Source organism: Leptonotus elevatus, chromosome 5 (genome assembly GCF_054856555.1).
Source record: "Leptonotus elevatus isolate MCC_2025b chromosome 5, RoL_Lele_1.0, whole genome shotgun sequence".
In the NCBI taxonomy this organism is placed as follows: domain Eukaryota; kingdom Metazoa; phylum Chordata; class Actinopteri; order Syngnathiformes; family Syngnathidae; genus Leptonotus; species Leptonotus elevatus.
In genome coordinates this window covers 4,010,211-4,034,223 of record NC_141243.1, presented here as the reverse complement: position 1 = coordinate 4,034,223, position 24,013 = coordinate 4,010,211, and the positions used below count along the sequence as shown (strand labels likewise).

The 24,013-nt window shown below is 38.9% G+C and overlaps 2 protein-coding genes across 7 annotated transcripts in view; one reads left to right on the top strand and one right to left on the bottom strand.

Moving 5' to 3' along the window:
• The window catches only part of clip1a (CAP-GLY domain containing linker protein 1a), a 24,910-nt gene extending 9,563 nt beyond the window's left edge, over positions 1–15,347 (top strand). For 2 of the 4 annotated variants that reach the window (XM_086076486.1, XM_086076485.1), the window contains exons 9-20: positions 1,363–1,467; positions 3,226–3,966; positions 4,390–4,509; positions 5,469–7,613; positions 9,331–9,468; positions 9,969–10,021; positions 10,239–10,356; positions 11,001–11,130; positions 11,223–11,269; positions 12,340–12,354; positions 13,407–13,534; positions 14,595–15,347. In XM_086076486.1, the coding sequence (XP_085932612.1) occupies positions 1,363–1,467; positions 3,226–3,966; positions 4,390–4,509; positions 5,469–7,613; positions 9,331–9,468; positions 9,969–10,021; positions 10,239–10,356; positions 11,001–11,130; positions 11,223–11,269; positions 12,340–12,354; positions 13,407–13,534; positions 14,595–14,841 (3,987 nt within the window). In that variant the 3' untranslated portion in view covers positions 14,842–15,347. The remainder of the gene's footprint in view (positions 1–1,362; positions 1,468–3,225; positions 3,967–4,389; positions 4,510–5,468; positions 7,614–9,330; positions 9,469–9,968; positions 10,022–10,238; positions 10,357–11,000; positions 11,131–11,222; positions 11,270–12,339; positions 12,355–13,406; positions 13,535–14,594) is intronic. The other 2 variants (XM_086076488.1, XM_086076487.1) reach the window with 2 other exon arrangements.
• Positions 14,879–24,013, bottom strand: LOC147173401 (leucine-rich repeat-containing protein 43-like). 3 transcript variants are annotated; one of them, XM_086076490.1, is made up of 12 exons: positions 23,832–24,013; positions 22,783–22,998; positions 22,586–22,696; positions 21,296–21,435; positions 20,905–21,143; positions 19,977–20,140; positions 19,747–19,900; positions 18,242–18,381; positions 18,053–18,121; positions 16,785–16,953; positions 16,574–16,667; positions 14,879–15,510 (listed from the first exon to the last, which is right to left on the bottom strand). In XM_086076490.1, exons 1-12 carry the CDS (start codon positions 23,916–23,918, stop codon positions 15,243–15,245), a joined length of 1,851 nt encoding a protein of 616 aa, XP_085932616.1. In that variant the 5' UTR covers positions 23,919–24,013; the 3' UTR covers positions 14,879–15,242. The 3 variants fall into 3 exon arrangements, with proteins under 3 accessions (XP_085932616.1, XP_085932617.1, XP_085932618.1); XM_086076491.1 differs by having other exon boundaries at positions 22,586–22,651; XM_086076492.1 differs by having other exon boundaries at positions 15,227–15,510; positions 16,765–16,953.

Sequence of the window (24,013 nt, the reverse complement as noted above, 5' to 3'; positions counted from 1 at the left end):
GTGCTCGGCATGGAACCACTGGAGATGCTCCCTTCATCAAACCACAACCACCACCCACATAAACATTAACCCTACCACCAATTCGACAGGCTACTTTTATTTGCCAAATATGTTTCCTCAGATATGTGTTTAGTTACAGAATTTCTCTTGTCGTATATTAGAGGTAAGGTGTTTAATAGAGATGAGGCTTTTATGCATTTTTTCCCCAAATAGCCCATCCACCCATCCCATTTTCTACCACATAGCCATCCATAGTATAATATTATTCACAGTAACAATATCATCATTTTATTTTATTTTATGTAACATTTTAAATATTAATTATACCTTCCCCTTTTTTTTTTTTTTTTTTACATGTCTTCTCTCTATTTGTATTTAATTTGTAACCAGTCTTGAAATAAATCTTCTATGAACAGGCAGACAGAAAAAGACAGTATATGCCTATTGAAATTGTTTGGAATATATCTTAAAGGCCCTGTAACGGGAGTTCAGTGATTGTTTTGAGATAATTGTGAGAGAGAACAGCAAAGTTCTGAATTGCATTATGTTTTCCATTTCAGTTTTCGTGTTTTGCTTTGGTTGTTTTGCCCGCGGCCTAAAATCGGAGCCCAATGATTCATTTTGGCTTACCACGAGTCCCCATTTTCCTTAACTATGTAAGAACTTGAACGCCTTTGTTCGCATCAGCGCTTTCTGGTTCTAATTTTGCAGCTCAAATATTTGTTGGAATAAGAAAGATGTTAAGCATTTCAAACTTATTAGCACAACTATATATATGGTAAGTTTATTTAATTACAGTATTATTTTACTGACTTTCTATTGACAATTTATCAGCATGAGATTTATTGGTATTAATTAATTAGGTGTTGGTGGTATTTATTGAAGAGCACCAACGAAACAGGGAGGTTAAAATATACTAAATGCAGGAAGCCAAATTCTATGTAATTATCAACTCTAAAAATGCTGCAGCAAAGCATCATTTATTGGCGTTCTTTCCCAACCCAACACTTCGACTTATAAAGATTCTTTGACATAAATCTAATATCCCCTCCCCACCCGGTATTGGTTTGCATGTTTCCCACCCCCACACACCCAAACCTGCACATGTGCATCAAATGCTCTTCTGCTGCCTGTGTATTCACCATCTTTGTGTTCATGGTGCAACCTGTGCGTTGTGCACTAACTAGTGTTGTGTCCTCCCATGTCCCCCAGTTATCACCCACCCACCCATCCATCCATTTCGGACCCCTCATCCCCCTGTCTCCTCCTCCTTCTCATCTGTGTTGGGCTGGCATGTGATGGTGGCACTGGTGTGTTCTCCTTCTCTTTCTCTCTCTCTCTCTCCCCCTTGTGTACTAACAGACGCAGACCAGACTGGAGCATGTCCACATTCAGGAGCTTGAACAGAGCCTGCACTTTGAAAAGACCAAAGCTGAGAAGCTCCAAAGAGAGTTAGAAGACACTAGGGTAATGGATACAGCGTGGGCCCTGAGCGAGATGGGGGAGTCGATAGTGTTGCGCAAGGTTGTGTGTCCGATAACTGGAGGTTCACCCAACATTTAAAATGTAAAAAAAATAATAATGCTTTACAACATGGTTTTTTTTCTACAAGAAAACTGGCACTCGTGGTGAAATTGATGGTATCCATCCACTACAAGGAAACTAATGTGAATTAAAGGTGCAATGATTAATTGACAACTAATCAATGATCAAATTCATTGTTGTTGTTTTTTGATAACCGATTAATTGTTTAGATACTCTTTTTTTTAATAAAAAATTGTCCAACACCTCAACAGTGAACATTACTAGTCAAGGCTGTTGTTTCTCAAGTCACCACTAGTGAATCCTGAGTATGCTGACATTCCTTCTATCGCTATTTGTGTGGCATAGTCGGCCTTTCATTCTTTAGGCCTCCCTTTTGAGCAAGGGGTTTGTTTACATTTTGTTGACGGAGGGCCATTATTTGAGGAAATACCGTACGCTTACTGCTGCGTGTAAAGCCTATGGTCAAGAATCAAATTTTTACAAGCGCTTCTGCCCGCCGACTTTCACGCAGGATTAATATACTTTCATGAGCACATTCACAGTCAAACCACATTTGACTGATGTAATAAGCCTATCAGTGCTGAACCAGACAGACGCATGTCTCCCTTGACCCCCCCCCCCCCCCCCCAGCAAAGAGTTGTTTTCCTTCCAGGTCCTTCTTTACATCCATGTGTCCTGCTTATTTGTATTTAGTCTCTCCAACCACCCCATCCTCTCTTTTTTTTTTTTTTTCTTTGGTACGATTCGTGAGTTTATTTGGATATCAAGATAAAAAAATCACATCGTTTAAAACAATGGAAATACCCCATTCTTACATTTAATAATGTATAACAATGATATTGTGTGTATTTTATGATTCCTCCCTGGAACTTATGTACCATACTGCTTCATGTAATGCCGAAAAATCAAATTTCAAGTTTGTGGGCAAGAAATATTTTTTCAACATGTTAAGACATTTTTAGAGGATTTCTTCACGCCTGTTCTGTTTCTCGCTGTCAAGAAATAGGAGACTATCGCATCACATCACTTTGAAGACTTTCTTTCCCAGTTCGCCAAATAAGAAGCATAGCCTGCTTGCTTCAAGCTGTTCATTCATCACTCCTGTGGCAGTTCTCTTTAAAACTGACACCTGAGAGAATGAAACCTTCTGTCTTGAAACACCAAAATGTTCAACCAAACCATGTCATTTACTTGAATTATATTCTGATATCTTAATGGTAACATGATGCCACATGGCAAATTGAAATCGGCGAAGATGTTACAGCAATTACAAACCTTCAAGTCTGCTACATTAACACGCACTCTTAATTTGTGGGAATGACGACGATCATTGGAGGTCAGTTCTCTGCCACTCCTTGCAATTAATTTTGCTGCATGTCTTTTTTTGACTTCACTGCTGGCCAGGATGTTGTGGCATGGCACTAAATTTGGACTTAATTGTATACTGCAAAAACCCATAAGGATTTGCGATATAATAAAGGTGTGGCCCATTACTAACTGAATATGTTGAAAATGACTATAATAATAATCAATAAAAATGCAGGACAGTACAAAGAGCCGGTATTCTACTCCCATTGCGAAGATGAAAATGCTGATCCCATCATTCATCTTTTCACACACCAAGCTCTCACAGGTTCAGCATGTCGGGTCCTTCTGATCTTAAGATGTCTTCCTTTCAAGGTCGCCACCGTATCGGAAAGATCCCGCATAATGGATCTGGAGCGGGACCTCTCTCTCCGCACTCGGGAGGTCGCCGACCTGCAGCTCCGCCTCGACTCTCAGAAAGCCTCCGGCGACCCCGACGCTGGCGGCGACTCCCCTCTCCTGGAGGAGATCACCTCCCTGAGGAACCGCCTGGCCTCGCTGGAAACGGAGCGGCGGGAGGAGCTGGCCGGGCTGCGGGAGAAGCTGGACGCTCAGGAGAAGGCGCACGGCGAGGCGGCCGCCCAGCTCCAGGCCACCGGCGTCAGGCTGTCGGGCGATAACGAGCAGCTGCGCATGCGCCTGAGCCAGGCCGAGAAGGACAACGCCGAGATCGTGGAGAGGCTGAAGCTGGAGCACGGGCAGGCCCTGGAGGAGGTCACCGCCGGCCGCGACGAGCAGAATCGCGACATGAAGGAGCAGCTGGCCTCCCTCGCCGAAGATAAGGAGCGCCTGGACGACGCTGTGCGCGCCGGCGTGGACAAAGCTGAGAACCAGCACCTGGTGGAGATGGAGGACGTTCTCGGCAAACTCCACGCAGCTGAACTTAAGGTGAAGGAGCTGGAGGAGACGGGAGCCGAGCTAGCGCGGCAGGCCCAGGGCGAAAGAGAAACCAAAGACACGGTGGCACAAATGGTTCGCAGTTTGTGTCATAGCCAAAGCAACCACAAGGCGCAACTGCAAGATGGTCACAATCAAGGAAACTCGCAGGGAACTGAGGTGAGTTCTACTAACTTTGCTGGCAATTTACTGTCAGTAGATTTTTAAAGACCCCGTAAAGTGATTTCAGACATGTTATGAAATATATTGCACATTTTAGAAGATGCCCTACTTGCTGAAATGTGCAGTAACTGAAAAAAATATTTAATACTCAATTGTAGTGATACAGTAGACTGATTTTTACCATTTCAGATTTCCTGATTTCAAATGATTTTTCCTTTTAACTTTTTTTTAACAAAGGAGTTGAATCGGGGCTTCTTTTACCAGTGTCCTTTTTAACAAAAGTTTTCAGTCCATAAGTAATGTTGGGAGTTTGAAAGTAATGTCCATTGGTTTAGAAGTTATAGCGAATGTTTTGGTGGTTGATTTGGTTAGATGTGGTTTCCGTGAGTGTGATGTGCTTTTTGTTTTTTTGCTTAAAAGTTAATTGATGAACTGAGATCACTGCTGGAGGGCAAAGAAAAGGAAATTCTGTCACTACAGCAAGGGTTGGCCAGTGTGGAGCAGGAGAGAGAAGCTGTCGAGCAGCAGCTTGGAGCCCTGGTGAGTTTCCCAGTTTTTTTTGTTTTGTTTTTTTAAACAAAAATAATAATAAAAAGCACTATGTCATTGTGCTCCATTTACCATGGGAGCAGAGAGGTTAGAGGAACCCTCACCCTATTGCTTATGGGGCGAGCGCACACCATCCATTCAGTTAAACTCATCATTGCAAATGTTTTACTTGTAGTTTACACCAGTGTCAGCCAATTATTTTTAAAACAGCTAATTGCCATTTCATTGCACTTTGGCATTGCAAATGTGAAGAATAATTGATTGCTTTGGATTCATTTGGACAGAATGTTTATTGATAAAGGCTACTTTTGTCATTATCCCCATGGAGGGAGGTCTCAGAGAAAGTGGGCGTGCATTTAATCCGCAGAGGCGGTGCGGGGGTGGGGCCGCACGCAATGACGTCACACCGTGCCAACAGCTCGTTTTCTCAGGTTGGGAGGGGCTGGTGCTTGGAGAATAACCTATAATTTCTCATACAGGGGAGAATGGAGGAAAACACAACGTTGGTCATGTTTTTGGTGAGGAATTAGCATTTTAACATGGCTAAAAGCTCCAAAAAGTAGATTTTTCATGTTGCAGTCCCTTTAAATCGCGACTTTAGTAGAATGACACAACATGACTAGAATGTTTTGTATTTTTGCCGCAGACTTTAGTGTCAAAGTAGTAAAGTGGGGGATTGTTCTGAAAAAGGTGCACTCTAGTGACTTGTAGCCTTGTTTGATGTTACACAAGATTTTAAGGCGTGTTATGGTACCCAAAAAAAATATCTGATACATATACCGTTACACCCCTATTGAACATGGTTTTGGTGTTGACCTTTTGTGTTTGTATTCATACATTGTGTCTTGTTTTATTTTGGAATCATCTTACATTTTATGTCCAACTCTGCATATATATATTCCTCCTTATTTTTATTTTTTTACCCTCCTACATCAACCCAATTTCCCCAGCAACGTTCTGCTGAGCTCGACTCCTCCAAGCATGATGTTGAACGCTTGTCGGCAAAACTGGAAGAGCAGACTGTAGATCTGGAGCGCAAGTGTCAGGAGAGAGAGGCTGCACACGCTGAGAAATGCAAATTGGAGACGCAGCTCTCGGAGATGCAGAACAAGCTTTCTGCTCTCCAGGATCATTCTGTCCAGAATGAAGACCTCCGCGAAACCACGGCGCAGCTCTCAAAAGAGAGGGACGACTTACTCGACAGCAACAAGCGCTCCGAGGAAGAAAGAACCTCACTGAACGACCAGTTGGAGAAGCTAAAAAAAATTATTCAGGAGGCACAGGCCGAGAACGGCAACTTGAAGAGCGCCAATATCAAACTGCAGTCTGATCTTGAGGATCTCGGGAAACAAAACGAGGAGAAGGATGCTACGCTGCTCACACGCCAGCAGGATGCTCAGCGATGGGAAAGTAAGAAGAAGAAGCTGCTGGAGGACTATGAAAATGTCTGCAAAGAGCGCAGCAGGCTGCAGGAGGACCTCAACGAGAGCAGTTCTAAACTCGGGTGCGAGAACAACGAGCTCATCTCGCAGCGCGATGCGGCCCAAAACGCCAAAAAGTCGCTGGATGCCAAGAACGCAGAGTTGCAAGCCAAGCTGCAGACGCTCACCTTGGAGAAAGAAGACCTGACGATGAAGAACACCCAGCTGCAGGCGCTCACGGCAACGCTAACCAAAGAGAAGGCCACCATGACCTCTGAAATGGCCGCTGTTACGTCGGACAAAAAGAACCTGGAGGCGGTGAAGGAGGAACTCCAAAACAAGCTCAACCTCACCAAGAAAGAGCTGGACAGCTCCGTCCACGAATGCGAAGACCTGAAAGCGTCTCGCCTCAGCCTGGTCCAGATGCTGGAGGAGTCCAAGACCAGCAGCCAGGTGACAGATTCCGAAAGGCTTCACCTCCTGCAGGAGAAGGAGGATTTGCTCGCCACCCAGAGAAAAGTCTGTAAGGAGAAGGAGGAGCTCGTCAAAGACATTGAAGAGCTGAAGGAGAAAATCCGAGTCTCTACTCAGCAATTGACTCTGTCTGGCGAAAAGCTCAAGGAGATGTCTGCAACTTTGGAGCAAGAAAGGAAAACCTTTTGCGCGCAGAACTCCGAAAACTCCGAGGCCCTGCATGCGCTGAGGAAAGAGAAGCTGACCCTCGAAGCGGCGCTCGAGCAGCATAAAACGGATTACGAGCGTCTGGCTGGGGAGAAGGGCGAGATCGAAGCAAAGCACGTCAAGGCTGTAGCTGACGTTGGCGCCCTTTCGCTAGAGCGGGATAAGCTAGTGAGTGACATCCGAGCCACTAAGGACCAATTGGACAGCTTCTCCAGAGCTCAAGGTGATATTAGTCAGGAGAGGTCTCGTTTAGGTGGGATGCTCGAGGAAGCCGTGTGCAAAAAAAAATTAGCCGTAGCCGAAGTGACGTCCATGAAAAAAGAAAAGGCTGAACTGGAAAGTGAACTGGAGAAACGTGCCTCCGAAATCGAACGCCTCGAAAAAGCCAACGCTGATCTCGCCCGAGGACGCGGCCAGCTCGAAAAGGACCTCGAGAAATCCACCTTGGAACTTAAAGCACAAGTCGACAAACTCACCGAGGCCAAGCACCATCTGGAGCAGCAGTTGGAGGTGGAATCCAATGAACGGACTCGGGCGGCTGAGCGAACGGAGGAGCTGCAGAACACCTTGTCCCAACTTCGGCGCAACGACGACGTGTCCTCTCAACTGAAGAACGCAGAGGAGCAAAATAAGTCTTTAATGGCAGAAACTGATCTGGCAAAAGCCAATTTGAAGGAACAAGAGTTGGTGACCCAACGCTTGTCTGAAGACAAGCAAGAGCTTTTATCCAAACTGGACGTGACGAACAAGCGGGTGTCGGCCCTGGAAACGGAGAAGGAGGAGCTCCGAGCCGGCCGCAGTCGCTCGGAGCAAGATGTTTCCCAATGGCTTGCGGAGAAGTCGCGGCTGACTGGCGAGCTGGAGAAGTTGCAGGAGGATGTCAAGACCTTCAGAGCGGAAGAGGCCGCCCTGGAGAAGCGGCACCAGGAGGCCGTCGCAGAGAGAGGCCAGCTCCAGTCCCAACTTAAACATGCCATTGCTAAGCAGCTTGAGGTATTCCTCCGTATAGTTCCCTCCGCTAGTTCACTTTAAATCATGCTGGGCCAAATTTCACCTGTCAATGCCACTGCCTGCCTGCTGGTTTGTCTTCCTCGTTGCTCTTTAATCACATTTTTCTTAACCTTCATCATCCTCATACTCACCATACATGGCACCCAGTCTTTACGAGCCTACTTCCCTTCCTGTGGGCTTATAACGTGATCAACAACGTTGCTGTCTTGAGTTTTAGTTTTTTTGTTTTTTTACAATTGGCATTTAAATTACATCAATCAATCCACTACATTGGAACCAAATCCAGTATGTCCAAAACGTCTCTACAATTTTTTTTCATTTATTTATTTTAACATAGACATAGCCCTGGCTGATCTCTTATACTCTGGTGCCACCTGTTGGCCCTTTTTGTAATAACTACCATTGCTTCAAGCATTCTCTTTATTTCAAAGGCTGCATCAAAGCCTTCTGTATGCTCTTTCATTAAAAAAAATATATATATATATATATATATATATATATATATATATATATATATATATATATATATATATATATATATATATATATATATATATATATATATATATATATATATATATATATATATAACGTACAAATACGTCTTTGGGAGCATGGTAATATTTAAAATAGAACATATTTATATGTTTTTGCAAATGAGTTAAGCACTGTAATATGAAACCAAAATTAATTACTCACCCTGCCAACAGAATATGTAATTAGTTGTAAAAATGTTTTTATTTTTGTTAGCATCTGGTTAAGTCCCTTCGTCTAATTAAGATATAAATAATTGAGCCAGACCCTTTCCCATGTATCACTAGGTTCCATTTTCTGTTCTATGGTTACTAATACCAAAGCAGGACACAGCTCTTGTTTTGTGCATGAATACTGCATGAAATGTCTAGTTAGCATTCTTTTTCCCCTCTGAATCCGTTCTGAGTCCACAGGTCACATCTGTATGTACACACACATTGTTATAACAAGTTGTTTATCCTACCAGAATTATACGTACAGTGAACCCCTGTTAATCGCGCAGAACGCGAATCCAGACCCATCCCCAATAGGTTAAAGTCCCTCATTGTGGAGAGGCCATATAGTTTTAGCCCTCCCTCATTCTTCAAACTTATTAAAACAGAGTCTTCAACATTCCTTGGCGCCTGTTGTCACTCTCTTGCTTGCAATGAGGCAAAGCGTGTAAGAGTTTTTGTCACTGCCATTTGAAGCTTACTGTTAAACTGGCACACAAAGCAAACAAAAATGTTTGAACACCAAAATGTGTCATCAAACCATTTGATTTGGCCAAACAATCATATGTTAGCTTAATGCTAACATAATGCGAAACACTATGTGCTTATGGAAATGAGCTTATAAACCTCCTTGAATACAAACTAGCAGAGCGCAGAGATGAGTTGTGGATTTACGCTGCGTCTTATTTAATTATGCAGCATGTCTTCCAGTAGACCTCAGAGCTGCTGTAATTCAAACTTGCCTTTTGTAAAAACCCACGATGACTTCAAAATCCACAATCGAGCAAGGGTTCACTGTATTTTATTTGAATTGCTTCTACAATTGAGCACGCTGTCAATCTAAAGAGACCAAATTGAGATTCTGGGCTGGAATCGAGCCTTTCTCGTCTCATCTGCGCGGTCGGCTGCAATGACGTCTCACGCCATGTTCACCGTGCTCCCGCTCGCTGTAGACATCAGAGGCGTCCGGCCAGACCACCGAGGTTCTCGAGCAGCTGACAAAGGAGAGAGACTCCTTGCTTCAAGATAAGAGTGACGCTCAAGTTCTGCTGGAGAGTCTTCGATCTTCTAAGCAAGAGCTGGAGACACAGGTACATTTTACTATTATTTGTATTTTCTATTGCTTTTATCAATTTTACGTAGTTTTCTGTTTGTCATTTTCATCTTTGTTTTTTGTTTTTGTCAAAATACATTTTGGGTATGTCTTCTATTTTTAAATGTTCCTGAGTATTTTTATTTTATTTTTTTATTCATCTAATTATTTTTGTATTTTTCTCTAATTGATTTTCCTGTCAAATATTTTTTTATTTTATTTTATTTTTTAACCTTTGTTAATTTTTCTTCCATTTTAGTATTTTTACCTCCCCCCCTAATGTTGATGTTTTTCATCTAATATTTTCTCAAATCTGTATTTGTTTTTTGCTAAATATTCAATATCATCAACCAACATCTTGATTACTGATGACTGATCCTTGTGGCATCTATAATAAAAAAAAAAAGAAGACGACATTTTCACAATGTTTCATTTGTAATTGTGGCATCGACCTATTTTCTCTTATGCGTAAGGACAATTTATTTTAATTTTTTTCAGCATAAGGACGAGCACTCAAAACTCCAAGCAGAGTTGAAGGACTTGAAGAAAAGGTGTGGCAATAACATTTCTTCACCCACCCCATATATTTATTCAAGTTTTATCCACATAGAAACATGCAAAAGTCTAATCATACAATTTGTCATATACAAAGCACATTAATTACCACAAAACAAAAATACAGCTCAGATGAATAAAAACTACATTTCTTCATTTTTATACAAATGCACAATGTTGTTAATTTTTGGGGCCGTGGCGTTGCATGGACAGCAAGAGCACTTTGAAATCGAAGCTGGACAAGGAGAATGCCGACTTCCAAAAGAATGTCAATAAAAACAGTGCCTTAGTGTTGGAGCAGGAGCAGCAGATCGAAGCCTTAAAGACCGAGGTAAGGCAGAACCGCAAGAAATCTTCACATTTCTATTGTTTTATCAGATTATTATTTTTTGTATTAAAAAAAAAACTGTGAAATACTTATTTTCCAATATTTATGCATTCGTTGTATTTTGTCTGAATTTCCCAAATGTCTACATATATTTGTATTTTCGAAATTGTGTAGTGTTTTATTTATGTTTTGACTTAACTCATTCACTGGCTCATTTAGCAAGGCCTGCATAAAGCCGCTATAAAAACATGTAACCTACCAAAAGAAAGATTAGAGTCTCTTCTTTCATCATGGAAAAAATATATTTCTATCTGTTTCCGTTTTGCAGCAATTAACATTAGAATATAGCTAAGTTTCATCATTATTCACAAATCTGTTTAAAACTGTGGGGCGAAAATAGCTTTTTGCATCATGGCTGATCTCTTATACTCTGCTGCCACCTGCTGGCCGTTTTTTATATAACTACCATTTCTTCAATCGTTCTCTGCAGTTCAGAGGCTACATCAAAGCCTATTGTATGCTCTAGCATAATTTCTTTTTTAAATTGGAAGCATGGTAATATTTAAAATAGAACATATTTATACGTTTTTTGGGAGCAAATGAGTTAATTAAAAAAAATGTTTTTTAATGAAGTTATTTTTCTTTAGCTGGCTGCTGCGCTTGAGCAAATTGCCTCAGGCCAGAGCTTGCAGACAGCCATCGTTGACTTGGAGCAGGACAAGGCTCAGCTCAAGAAGCAAGTGAAGAAGTTGGAGCAGGAGCTGGCCACGCCCTCAGGTGCGCTTCCGCTTATGATGAATGAAAAATGTGAGTATTGGTGACGGACAGGCTCGTGCGACAACGCCTCCGCCCCTCTCGTGTGTGTGCAGGTGATTCCGTCGCAGACCGACCGAGGGACACGGACACTGAGGCCGAGGTACGTTACGTCTTCATCGCGGATAAAAGCTCGGAATGGACGCCAAGAGCAAATTGTGCGTTAACTTGCTTCCCTGCCCTGTCCTAAGTGCAGTCTTTTTATCGAGCACTCGTATTTTGGGGCGGTCGTATGGAACCAAGCTGCTTGTAACATGAGTCAGGTGTTGATTGTTTCTGTATTACGTTTTAGAGAGGCTCATTGACACAGGCTACTTCGTTTAGGTTCGACAAAAGCTGTTCTCTTAAGTCACTTTTTCTGCGGAAATTTTTTTTTTTTTGTCAAATTGTTTTTCCAACATTTTTGTCCTTTTCATATTCTGTTCTTCCAAAAAAAATCCCTTATTTTATTATTTTCTAATATTTTTGCACTAAAAAAAATCGCATTTTCTTCTAAAATTTTTTTTCCTAGCATTTTCTTAACTTTTCTTATGTAATATTTTGATTTTGTATTTTCTGTTCATTTGTAATATTTTTTTTGAATAAATATTTAGATTTTTGTCTAATATTTGCACAAATACTTTTTTGGGCATAATTTTTTTCATCATTACTGTCAATTTTGGGTCTAATTTTGTTCCTTCTCAATATTTAATATTTTTTGGTCTTCTTTATTCTATTTAAAAAAAAGCTTTATTTCTTTATTTTTCTCCTAGTATTATTTTTTTTTAAATAATAATATATAATTGTTCTAACTTTTTTTTTTCTGTAATAATTGTATTGTCATGTTTAATATAGCATTTCTACAAACATTTTTCAATTTTAAACTAATTGTAAATTTGTCATCTAATTTGTTTGGGGCTGGGGGTAGTTATAGATTTCAACTAAAATTGTAGTATTTCCCCCAATATTAACGCTCAGCTTGAAGAGGTATTATTTTGATCAAGCCTCTTTTTTTGTTGGGGATGATTGGATGTCTTTTGGATTGTGCAGGTGTGCCCAATGTTGTGTCCGCAGAGCCTCTAAAATGTTATACGGATTCATTTTGTGTGAGCGTGTCTTATTCTAATTTGAACCTGTTATTTTCTTCCTCTCCTCCTTATACCCCAACGCTGTGCTCTGTCTGCAATGCTGCAGCACCATCAGGCAGCGGTTTGTTCATGTTTTTTGTCAGCGTCACTCATGCATGTGTGCATGTGTCACTTTAAAGGAGACATATTATGCTTTCCAATTGTCCACATTCAAAGTTAAAAAATGGAAATGGAGCTACGATCCCAAAACAAATACCATTTCAAACTCATGTTACGCCTTAGTGCAGCTCTGCTTACCTCTCATTTAACCCCTACACGCAGTGTGAGTGCTGAATTTGTGGCGCTTGACATGGCCAAACACAAGTACTGCTGTTAGCTAATGCTAATTAGTGCTAACACTGCAGCTCTGCTTACCTTTTGGCTTTGTCGTTGGAGAAAGAAACTGGTGTCTGTAGGGCTAATTACCATAACCGTCACCACACCGTTTGACGTACAGGTTGTTTAATTTGCAGGCACTCCAGAGAGTCAACTATTCGTATACAAGCATTTATTAAAGTACATTTTTCATAATATGTCCCCTTAAAATATATGTGAAGTCATCAACGGGGGTTCTAAGTGTGTTGGGCTGACGCTCATTTGTCTTCGTTTGGGTCACCCTCGCCATCATCACTTGACAAGAAGTATTCTGTATAGGGATGGGCATTTTTCATTGTATTTTTAATTCTAAACTTTTGCAATTTATGACATACGTATATCATTTGTCTCCCAAATGACAAAAGTCTTTAAACGTTGATAGCATTGACTATTTTCATAAATGTTTGGATTTAATGTATTGTCCACATTTATATTCATTAATTTGGATTGCAATTTATAGATTATTTTTGCATTTTACTTATTTAACAATACATGTTTTTAAATATATAAAATACATTTTAAAAAATAGATTTTTTTCAGTATTATGCATTAATTATATCACTGTTTTCTCTCTTATATTGAGAAATTATTTTGTCATAGAATCTTCAACAAAAAAAAAACACGGGGGGGTGAAATGAGTCAATTTATTATCAAATTAATCCTTTTCCTTCAAATGCCCATCCCTAGTAATGTTTGTTTTTGGAACAATTAATTTATTTGCTTTTGTTCGGTGTGTGTGTGTGGGGGGGAAAAAAACAGATTAACTTCCTGAATTCAGTCATCGTTGACCTGCGGAAGAACAACTTGGACCTCAAGGACCAGTTGGAGAAATTGGCCGCCGCCGCTCTCAACGGCAACAACGCCAGCGAGCTGGACGACGACGACGGGTCAGTCAGACAAAACGCTATCGACATTTCTGTCACAATTGCACACCGCTAAAAAAGAAGCATTTATGCTCGGGGAAGGGCATCAGGTGTTGTAACGATAGCAACATGCTAGACAAAAAATGCATATATATATATATTTAAAAAAAATGACTCAGGAACTCAAAGAACAAAAGTACTATACTTTTATACGATTAGATTTCAAACTCAACAACTTCACTGATGCACAACCACCAATAGATGGCATCTGACATCAGCTTTTGGATCTGACACAGCATAGTTTGTGAGTCCACTGGGAGAAACTGATGCATTTTGTGACCCCCCCCCTTCCCCTCCACTGCTGATTATAAAAGGGAAAAAGGCAGAATCAAAAATTTTTTTTTTCCCTGATGAAAAAAAAGTGTCATTTGGTAGATTTGGCCTATATAATTATTGAACACATTATCCTGTGGATCAGAATGTAAAAAAATTAATTATTAAAAATATTCAAATATAGAAAGTATTAAAATATAAGTGTTTACTAGGTATAAAATATAAACTTATTGCAAGAAAATATTACACAATGCTGCAAAATACTAGATTATGGAAAAGATTACCCTAAAATATTACCTATTAAGACAAAAATAAAAATTACGAAACTACCAAAATACTACAAATGCTAGTATTAGAGAAAATGTACAACCCAAATATATTCTGAAAATATATAGCATAAATATATAAGGGAGGGGGGGGGGTACACATAGTTCAATAAAAGGTAAAATATATTGGGAGTAAAATGAAAAAATATATAAAAATATTAGTAGTTGAAAAGACAAATGTTAGATATATTCGATCAATTTTAAATATGTTTTGTAAATATATGTATTTAGCGATCAGAAATATTTAGTTAAAAATAAAAAACGTAATTTAACTAATAATTGATTAGCTGATTAAATCGCTGCAACTCTACAAATACGTATTTTAGGAACGAAGAGTCTATTAGAAAGTGAAAATATGAGCGGGAGGGAGGAAATCTTATAGATTGAAATGTAGATGAAAATTGTTGCCGTTTTGCGTTGTGCAGGGAGGACAAGGAATCGGCAAAGAAGAAGAAGAAGAAGAAAAAGAAGAAGCCGCCTCGACTGTTTTGCGACATCTGCGACTGCTTCGACCGCCACGACACGGAGGACTGCCCGGCGCAGGCGCAGGCACCCGACACGCCGCCGCACACCGCCTACCACGGCGTCAAGGGCGCCGAGCGGCCGTACTGCGACACCTGCGAGGTGTTCGGCCACTGGAGCCACGACTGCAACGACGACCGCACCTTCTGATGAACGCGGCCATGCAAAAAAAAAAAAAAAAAGCGACTCGAGGGCTAAAACGCGTCATTGATGTTTGCACAGCTTGTCACACTGATCACAAAAAAACAAAAACAAAATTCTGGGATATTGGCCTGATGTTTCTGACTCAAACTAAAAGTTATGATAACCTTTTACAGGTGAGCGTCATTTGGAGGAGAAATGCAAAAAAACAGCCAAATGAAGGTCGGCTTTAAAGGTTATTAAAGTGCATTCTAGATTGATTGAGAGAATTTCACAATATCCCAAACTTGGTGTGAGTAGTGTACATATAGATTATATAAATATAAATCAAAAATAATTCTATATGAAGGATGCAATGGCGTGACAATTGGGGAGCCATAGTGAATTTTTCTATGCCTGGAAATACTTTTTTATTGAACTTTGATGGGATGCATGCAGGCGGAACACTTGAAAGCACTTCTTTGCTTCGTCTTTCTACTTTTGTGTACAAATGAATAAAAGTTGTTAACTTGAAACGAAGGCGAGCGTGTTTCTCGGCTCAGGAGTTGGCGGGTGTGAGCGGGGCCACCTCGGAGGCGTGCCGCCATTTTTTCAGATCCACGCTCAGCTCCACCGTGGCCGTCTCGGCTCCGGGCGTGTCTGCGTCGTGCTCCTCGCTGCCTTGGGCTTGCCGTGTTCCTGACAGACAAAATGGACGACTGGAGCAAGCGAGGACTAACTTTACGCGGTCATGCTCGCGAGACAGAACATTAGGTTAGGTATGCCTGCAGCGAATGATTACAAATCTTTAGTGTTCAATATAAAAATGTCATGAATTTAAATGTTTTTTTATATAGTGTTCAAAAAGCTACCATAAAGCCTACTCTTATTAAATATGTATTTTGCTATGTAGAAATTTATCAACACCCATGAAAAAAAAATTTTTTTTCAATAGAAATACTTCATTAGTCCTGTTCAATTTTATTAAAATAAAACACAAAATGTTTCGGATTGCTAAAATTTGACCTACAGGTATTTTTTTTTATATATAAATATAATAGATTTTATTTTTACTGCTTAATAAATAAAGTGAAGTGATTTAGACAATACAAGAAAAATAGTTTATACATGCAAATAGACCTACCAGTAATGACAAGGGAAATATTTTTTAAATTTAATATTTGGTTTAAAAAAATAAACGTTACATAATTTGCAATGAAAATACACAGCTACTAAACAAACATTGCGAAACTTTAAATTGATTTAAAAAAAAAATGCTAGCTGCATTTTCATAAAATTTATTAAAAACATTAAATGTTTAATCTACATTACAAAAAAAATGATGAAAAATAATATATAATTGCATTTTTAAGGCTTTTATTAAAATTTGGTCTACTTAAACAATTCTGAAATGTTTCATCTGTATAACATTTTTTTACAAGATTTTAAATGGACAGTGTGTATAATTGTTTGCCATCTAGTGGTGAATTAATAGAATGCAACATAAGTTTGAAGCATGTGATATATAATTTTTTCATTTTTTAATGTTCGTTGTAATAGAACATTGAAATTAATAGAGGATTTTTCAAAGTAATGAACATTGAAACATTTTTAAAAATCTACACGATTCCTGTTTATCTGTACAATGTCAATGTATCGATTCCTTTGCCAAAATTTATTTTGAATATTTTTTTTGTTTTAATGCCTGATTGGATCGTGTTGATGTTGCGAATATTGCGGCCAGTGTAGTTGTCAGAATCACCTTTGGCATTTGGCGTTTTCTTGTTTCCAGCACGCCCTCCTGCTCCTCCTTTCTTCTTGGACTCGTCCTTGGCTTTGTTGTCCATGATCCCATTCTTCGAAGACGAAAAACGTCACGTCAACGATAACCTTTCACTCCGATGGAAAAAACGGAAACGAATCCCAAAAAAAAAAACGGAAGCGCCAACTCGCCTCGTCTGTAATGGAAGAACCTTCTGTCAGCGGATCCTTGTGCAGGGAACCAAAATCGCAGAGGACGTCCACTCTTTGGCTTCCATAGAGAAGGCCTTGCAAGGAGACGTGCGAGGATGCCACCACCGTGGTCACAGGCGGGTCCGCGACCAGCTCCACAGATTTCTTTCGCTTGTCTTTGCCTTTGGCCTGTAATGCGTTCCAAAAAGTGCAATATTTGGCGTTGGGTGGTCAAACTTTCCACACAAAATTTGCTTTAGGACTCGGCGGAGTGTGATTTCAGAGTCGGTAGGAGATTGTAATCTGTGCACATCTCTGTCCGTTCTCCTCGCGAGTAAAACGAATCGAAGTCTCTTGTCTTCCTTGTCTATTGTTTATTAAATTGTTCTAGGTTTCTGAACCTTTCACATTTCCAACACTTTTTTAGTTATTTCATTTTATAATAATGCCACATTTTGTAAAACAAAAATGAACATATTTTTATTCTTCATTTGCCTCCATATTCCCCCATCAACTTCTACCACATGTTTCAACTCTTTCAAACCATTCCATCATTCAGATAATCAGCCGGTGCAGGTCATTCCTGCTTGTAAATTCCACTTCCCCAACATTTTTTACATTTTTAATATCACATTTGATGTAACAAAAAATCCAATCCTCATGTTTTGTTTGAATCATGTGACTCCATATTCGGCCATTAACTACTCGCACATTTCTCAACACTTTTAAACCATTCCAACAGTTAAATGTTCAGCTGCTTTGCAACATTCCTGCTTGTAACTTCCACTTGTCTTACATTTGTATTTTTTTTTAATAATGACATATTTTGTATAGTAAAAATTCTTTCTTCTTTTTACAAAACTCATTTTGTGCATTTTGTTTGTTTGATGTTTTGTTTAGTCATTTGTTTTGTGTTTTTTCATTTGCTGTTGTGTTTGTTGTTTTTAGAATTTTGTTCTTTTTTTCTTTTTTTGAATATGTTGCGTTTGTTTCTGTTGTTTTATTTTTAGTTTGCTGTTGTGTTTAGTTATCTGTTGTTGTGTTTTTGCACTTCAGGACCACCGTACTTTTAGGACATTTATTCACATTCCTTTTCTTTTCTTTTCGTACTGCTTAATTACGTACCTATTAATTATGTGCCCTAATTTCCCCGCTTCAACATCTTCTACATTTCTCAACCCGTGTCAAACGTTATTTTTAGTCATTTATAGTGCATTAGCATACTTTGGACCCTGCTATCCCGATTGTCTCTTTTTTTAACCTCCAATATTAAGATGATGAAACTCACTTTTTTCCCTTTCTTATCTGTGGCACTTTCATTTACGTCGTCTGAGGGTTCCGCAGGCCACGACAAGATCTGAAAGTCAGGCAGGAGACACGGAAAAAAAAGGCTTCATTCGTACGTTGGTATGTTGTAACACGGTTTTCCACAAGTATCTGTACGTTTTACCGAAGAACAATAGGACACTTTGCTCACCTTTTCCTGCTCGATAGAAACTCGAAATCCCTGATGGAGGAATTTCTTGAAGCCGCTCAGATCCCGCACAACGAACGTCAGCACGTCCACGAAGTCGACGCAGTACGCCCACTGCTGAGGTGACGTGCTGTATCTCGATTCTGTGACTCACATGACATGACAAACAAGCTAATATCCCCAAGTTTCATTATCACCCTACGTGGTTTATGGCATCAATCCGAATGCGTGTCCTTGAGTTGTCAGTGGTGTGAGCGAAACTTTCTCTGATGGCTTAACGTGCCAAAAGCACTGACATACGTGAAATGGTGTTAATTTATTTCCAACATTTTATGCTCATCTCTATGTAAATAGGATATTAAGGTTATAGATGTGTTATTACATAGGACACAGGTTATTAATGTGGTGGTGAGTGTGTTAGTGAAGGCTGTATGTGGGTTATAAACATGTTATGCAGGTGCGTTATTACATGTTATAAATGTAATTAAGCGTTGGTAAATGTGTATTTCAAGTGTAAGAAAATAAGTTGGTGTTGATAAATGTATTGTTGTAAATGTGCTGATAAGTTATTAAAATCTGTTGTAAAAGTGTTATTACATGTGCTCATGAATTCGTTATTCATAATGTCATTACATGTCATAAATGTGTTATTGGTGTGCTGCATATTAGAAATGTTAGTGTGTTGAATGTGTTAGTCAATGTGTAATTACGTGCTATAAATGAGTTATTACATATGATTGTATGATGCAGGTATGTTAGTCAATGTGGTATTACTTGGTATTACTATGTTAATGTCTTAATGAGTTATATATGATGTGATGTGAATGTTATTCAGGTGTTTTAGTGGCAAATATTATAGATGACAAGTTATAGATGTGTTATTACATGTGTTGAAGATATGTCAGTCATGTTATGTGTTAGTTGTTAGTAAAAGTACTATTACTACTATCATATTATAAATATGTTATGCAAGTATGATAATACATTTTGTGTTATTACATGTGTTAGTAAATGTGCTATTACATCAAAAATGTGTTAGTAATTGTGTAAGGTTAGTTTTACATGGTGCAAATATGTTAATGTCTTATTATTTAACGCAAATTGTCTAGAAGTGTTATTATATTATTATTATTAGTGTTATTATAGTGTTATACATGTGTTATATATGTTTTATTCATGTTATACATGTGTTATTACATGTGTTGAAGATATGTCAGTGATGTTGTGTTAGTAAATGTGTCGTTAGTTGTTAGTAAAAGGGATATTACATATTATAAATGTGTTATGCAAGTGTGATAATAAATGTGTTATTACATGTATTAGTAAATGTGCTAATACATCATAAATGTGTTAATAAATTTGTAAGGTTAGTATTACATGGTGCAAATATGTTAACGTCTCATTATTTAATGCAAATATTCTAGAAGTGTTATTACATGTGTTATATATGTTTTATTCATGTTATAAATGTGTCGTTACGTCGTAGTAAAAGTGTGTTTTTATATTACCAAAGGAGGAGGAGGCTTGTTCCTGGCTGCCGTCTGCAGCGTTGACCATCACAGTCAGTTTTACACTCTTCTTCTGAGTTTGTTCAGCACCCTGGTCCTGTCCCTGGTCCTGACCTTGACTCTGACGCTTCGTCGGACCGCTACTCACAACTTCCTGCGAACAGCGCCATCTAGTGTCTGACACTAAGCGAGCAAGTGTGGTGTAAAAAAGAGCATCACGCGCGCGGTACCCGGTAGACGGCGGTCTGGTGACTGAAGAACACGAAGGAGATCTTGTAGCTGTAGTTGATGACCGGGAACTCCGGAGCGTCGGTGTCCCCGTCCAGCAATGGGTCCGGGACGCCCCGCATCATACCCACGCGTACCGTAGCCGACGCCCAGTCCACCAGAAGGTCTACCGTGAAAGTGAACGTCATACAGATCATTGGGGTGGGGAGCAAACTTGGGAGTTAATGGCCACTTTTGGGTTATAAAAGACTTGTGTAAGTTTGTAACTTCATGATTAATGTCCATTTTTAATTTGACTTCTTTATAATTATTTTTAATTTATAGTTAACTATTTATGTACTAAAATTAAAATATATTTTTTTATGATTTGTACTTTTATTTAGATTTGATGTATTACTATAATAAAATAAAATAAAATAAAAATTATAATTTAAACAATTCATATATATATATATATATATTATTTTTTTTTAAATATCAAGATTTGATTCTACTTAAATTATTTAATAAAACAAAATAAAAAATTGTTGCTTAATTCATGTTCATTTTTAATTTGACTTTTTTTATAATATTTTAACTTTATAATTTACCAATTATGTACTAAAATAAAATAAAAAATATTTTATTATTGTTAATGTATTTCGAATTAATGTATTATTTTAAAACAAATATAAGTTTTATTAAGTAGTTATTTTATAATACATATGTATTTTAAATATTGTTTAAAATTAATTATACTTCAATTATTTAATCAAACAAAAATAAAAGTGTAATTGATCATTCATGTACAAAATAAAAAAAAACAATGCTAATTCTTCACTCATTTATCAAAAAAAGAAAATAAATAAATATATTAATGTGGGGATTTTTTTAATATATTTTTTCAAAAAGGCAGATGGTAAATTGAATAAAAACTCCGTGTAAACTCACGGCTCATGGCAGCCATCCCTCGGTATCGGTGTCGCTCCTCGGGGGCGATCCAAGCCGCGTCCAGGTAGGAGAGTCGGGGCAGCGCATCCACGGCGAAACCCGGGTACGAGGGCGCCAGCGTGAACGGGTTTCCCTCCAGCACCAGCGTCCGCAGGCACGGGAGCGTGCCCAGCGCCTTCAACAGGGGGCGCTGTTCCTGGAAGTCGCACTCGCTCAGGTCCAGGCACACCAGCTCAGGCCTCAAACACAAAGACATCACGATTTTTACACCAAGTATATAGTATGTCACTTTTCAGGTCAATACGTCTTCATATACCCTTCTTTAAGAATCGGGTTTTTAAACATTTGGTGTGATTTTCATTGAACAATTTGAAGTGAGTTGAGGAGCCACCATTGTCTTCCTGTGAGCTGACTGACGTCTCGATGGGATCCCAGGTTGTTGGCGGCCAGGCCGAGGTACTGCAAGCGAGGGGGCGGAGAAATGGCGAGGCGGCCCAGGGCGCACAGCTGGTTGGCTCGTAGCTCCAACACCTTCAACACGAGGGTTGCAGAGAGGCTAGTTAGGCAAATGTGATACTTAATGTGTTATTACATAGTTACAAATGTGTAATTGTGTGCTGAGTTTGTCTCTTCCGATGTCAGCGATTACTAGACCTACGATTGCATTAAGTGTCCTTAAATGTGTTATAACAAATGTGCTATTTGTGTCATAAATGTGTTATTACATGTGCTTGTGGATATTCTCATTCACCAGGTCATTTATTTCTCAGCGCATTGAATTGATTGCAACTGGACTGCTCTGACTGCTCTTGTTTTGGGATGTATAATATTAAGTGTGTTAAGTGTCTTATTGCATGGTTTACAAATGTTCTACTGTGTTATAGATGGGTTATTACATGGTTTATTAATGCGTTATTAAATCTGTTAGGAAATGTGTTATAAGCTCTAGTCACTAAAAGCTACAAATGTATTGAGAAATGTCAGTAAATGTGCTATTGCATAATATTAAAGTAAAAAGTATTAGTTAAGGGATATTCATTGGTACAAATGTATTAATACTGTAAGTAAATATGTTGTAAATATATTCATAGGTATCCGTAAATTACATGTTAACTATTTTGTTATTAAACGTGTTACTATATGGGAGATAAATGTGTTGTTTGTAAATGTGTTATTACGGTACACGTGATTTATAAATTCATTGGGTTTGTTAGTAGACGTGGTATTTGATATCAATATATAAATATGAATTAATAAATTAGTTGCTATATGCAACTGCAAAATATGAAAATACTTTTAACGTGTATTATAATTATGTTATAAATATATTAAAAAGTGTTAGTGCTATATGCGCGTTATAAATGTGTCACCTGTGTTATTTCATGTGCTAGAAATGTGTTATGTTAAAAATGTGACAATTTTGAGTGTGATATGTTATTGCGTGCATAGGTTATAAATGTACTTAAAAATGTTAGTAAATATGTTATGACTCTGTTATTACATATGTATATGTCCATGTATACGTAAGTACACATTATGGACTGTAGCAGCATAGAAATGGAACATAAACGTAAACACTATTGCAGTCAACAAAGTTTTAGACAACACTTTGACGTCAGCACAATGAGTCATTTTACACAGCAAGTGGCGCTAGGCAGACTTGCCGGTGCCATCAGCACACCTTGAGCGTCCTGGGAAGGTTCTCGGCAGAGATCTCGCAGATGCGGTTGGCGCTGAGCACAAGTTCCTGCAGGTTGCAGAACTTCAGCAGGTAGTTGTCAATCACAGACACCTGAATAAGGCCTAGCGGTAAATCACAATCAAACAATTCTGAAACTAGAAGAAAAAAAAAGTGCAGGTGAGAGGAAGCTTCCTGACGTCCTTGTCGACGATGCGCAGCTTCCTGAAGTAGCTGCACACGAAGTCAGCGTCCAGTCGTTCGGGCTCCACCACGGCCACGCGCTGGAGGGCGGCGGCCTGCGGGCTCCACGGCTCGTCGTGGTGCCACGGCGAGTGCAGGCAGCTCAGCAGGTCCAGCAGCGTGTCCGTGTCCTGCGTCACCGCCTCCGCCTCGCCGCCGTTGCCGTCCTTCCTCTGTTAGGAGGAAGCGCACTTTCGTCAAATGTTTAAAAAAACTAACAAAGAAACTCTGATTTATGTTCAAAATGGCATTCTTCTTTATATATATATATTAAAGCTGTCAAACGATTCATTTTTTTAAATCAGATTAATCACATTTTAGAATTTTGATTAATCACGATTAATCGCTTCATAAAAAAAGGCTTTTCCCCCAACATTTTTCCCTGCCAAATTTGAAGATGTGTTAAAAAAAAAATAATTGTTATGAGGACGTCTTCAACATTTTTTGATCCACTGCACACTCTCATCCTCCTCTTTGTTTTATTCAGTTAATTACTTGTATAATTTAAAATGGAAAAAAATGACCCCAATATTATGTTTATTGCTCAAACACAACCTGTGCTACCTTAACGTAGCCATCCGCTGTCACGCTTAAGGATAATCTATGGTCAAAAGTAATCGTGCTATTAATCTGCATTGATTGATGATTAATGCAATATTTTTTGTGTGATTTATTAATCAGTTAACGCTTTAACAGCACTAATATATATATGTATATATACACACACACACACACACACACATGTATTTATTTATTTGTTTGTTATTTTATTACTCCAGTCCATATAATTTAATATTGTGTATTACTGATTACAATTTATTGTCAAACAAAGTAATGTTTTAAGTAAATTAAAACAATTGTCCATTAAAAAAAAATGGAAAAAAAGAAGCTTGTTTTCGTTCCAGTGTCGTTGTTGTGACTTCCGGTTTGTTCCGCGTTTGACTTTTTCGGAACAAGGCGCCGATTCGCCAAGATGGCGACCTCCCTCCCTCACTCACTCACTCACCCAGATGCCTTTCCCACAGGGGAACTGGTCGAGACATAGGCGGCGAATGTGCTTGTCCAGAACGGCAGATAGCGCCATCGAGCTCATCTTGTCCTCCGCTTGCTCGCTGCCACGCTCTGTTGTCCTTCCTTTCCTTTCCCGCCTTTAATCGCCACCTTGTCTTCTCATTGTTTGGCGTCGTT

What these genes read in the sequence shown, in the direction of transcription:
- LOC147173401 (XM_086076490.1), bottom strand. Translation starts at nt 23,918, where the DNA reads ATGAGCTCGATGGCGCTATCTGCCGTTCTGGACAAGCACATTCGCCGC. An exon ending in CCTGTGGGAAAGGCATCTGG is followed by an intron (nt 22,999 to 23,831) that starts GTGAGTGAGTGA and finishes TCCTCCTAACAG; the next exon opens with AGGAAGGACGGCAACGGCGG. An exon ending in ACCTTCCCAGGACGCTCAAG is followed by an intron (nt 21,436 to 22,585) that starts GTGTGCTGATGG and finishes CTCGTGTTGAAG; the next exon opens with GTGTTGGAGCTACGAGCCAA.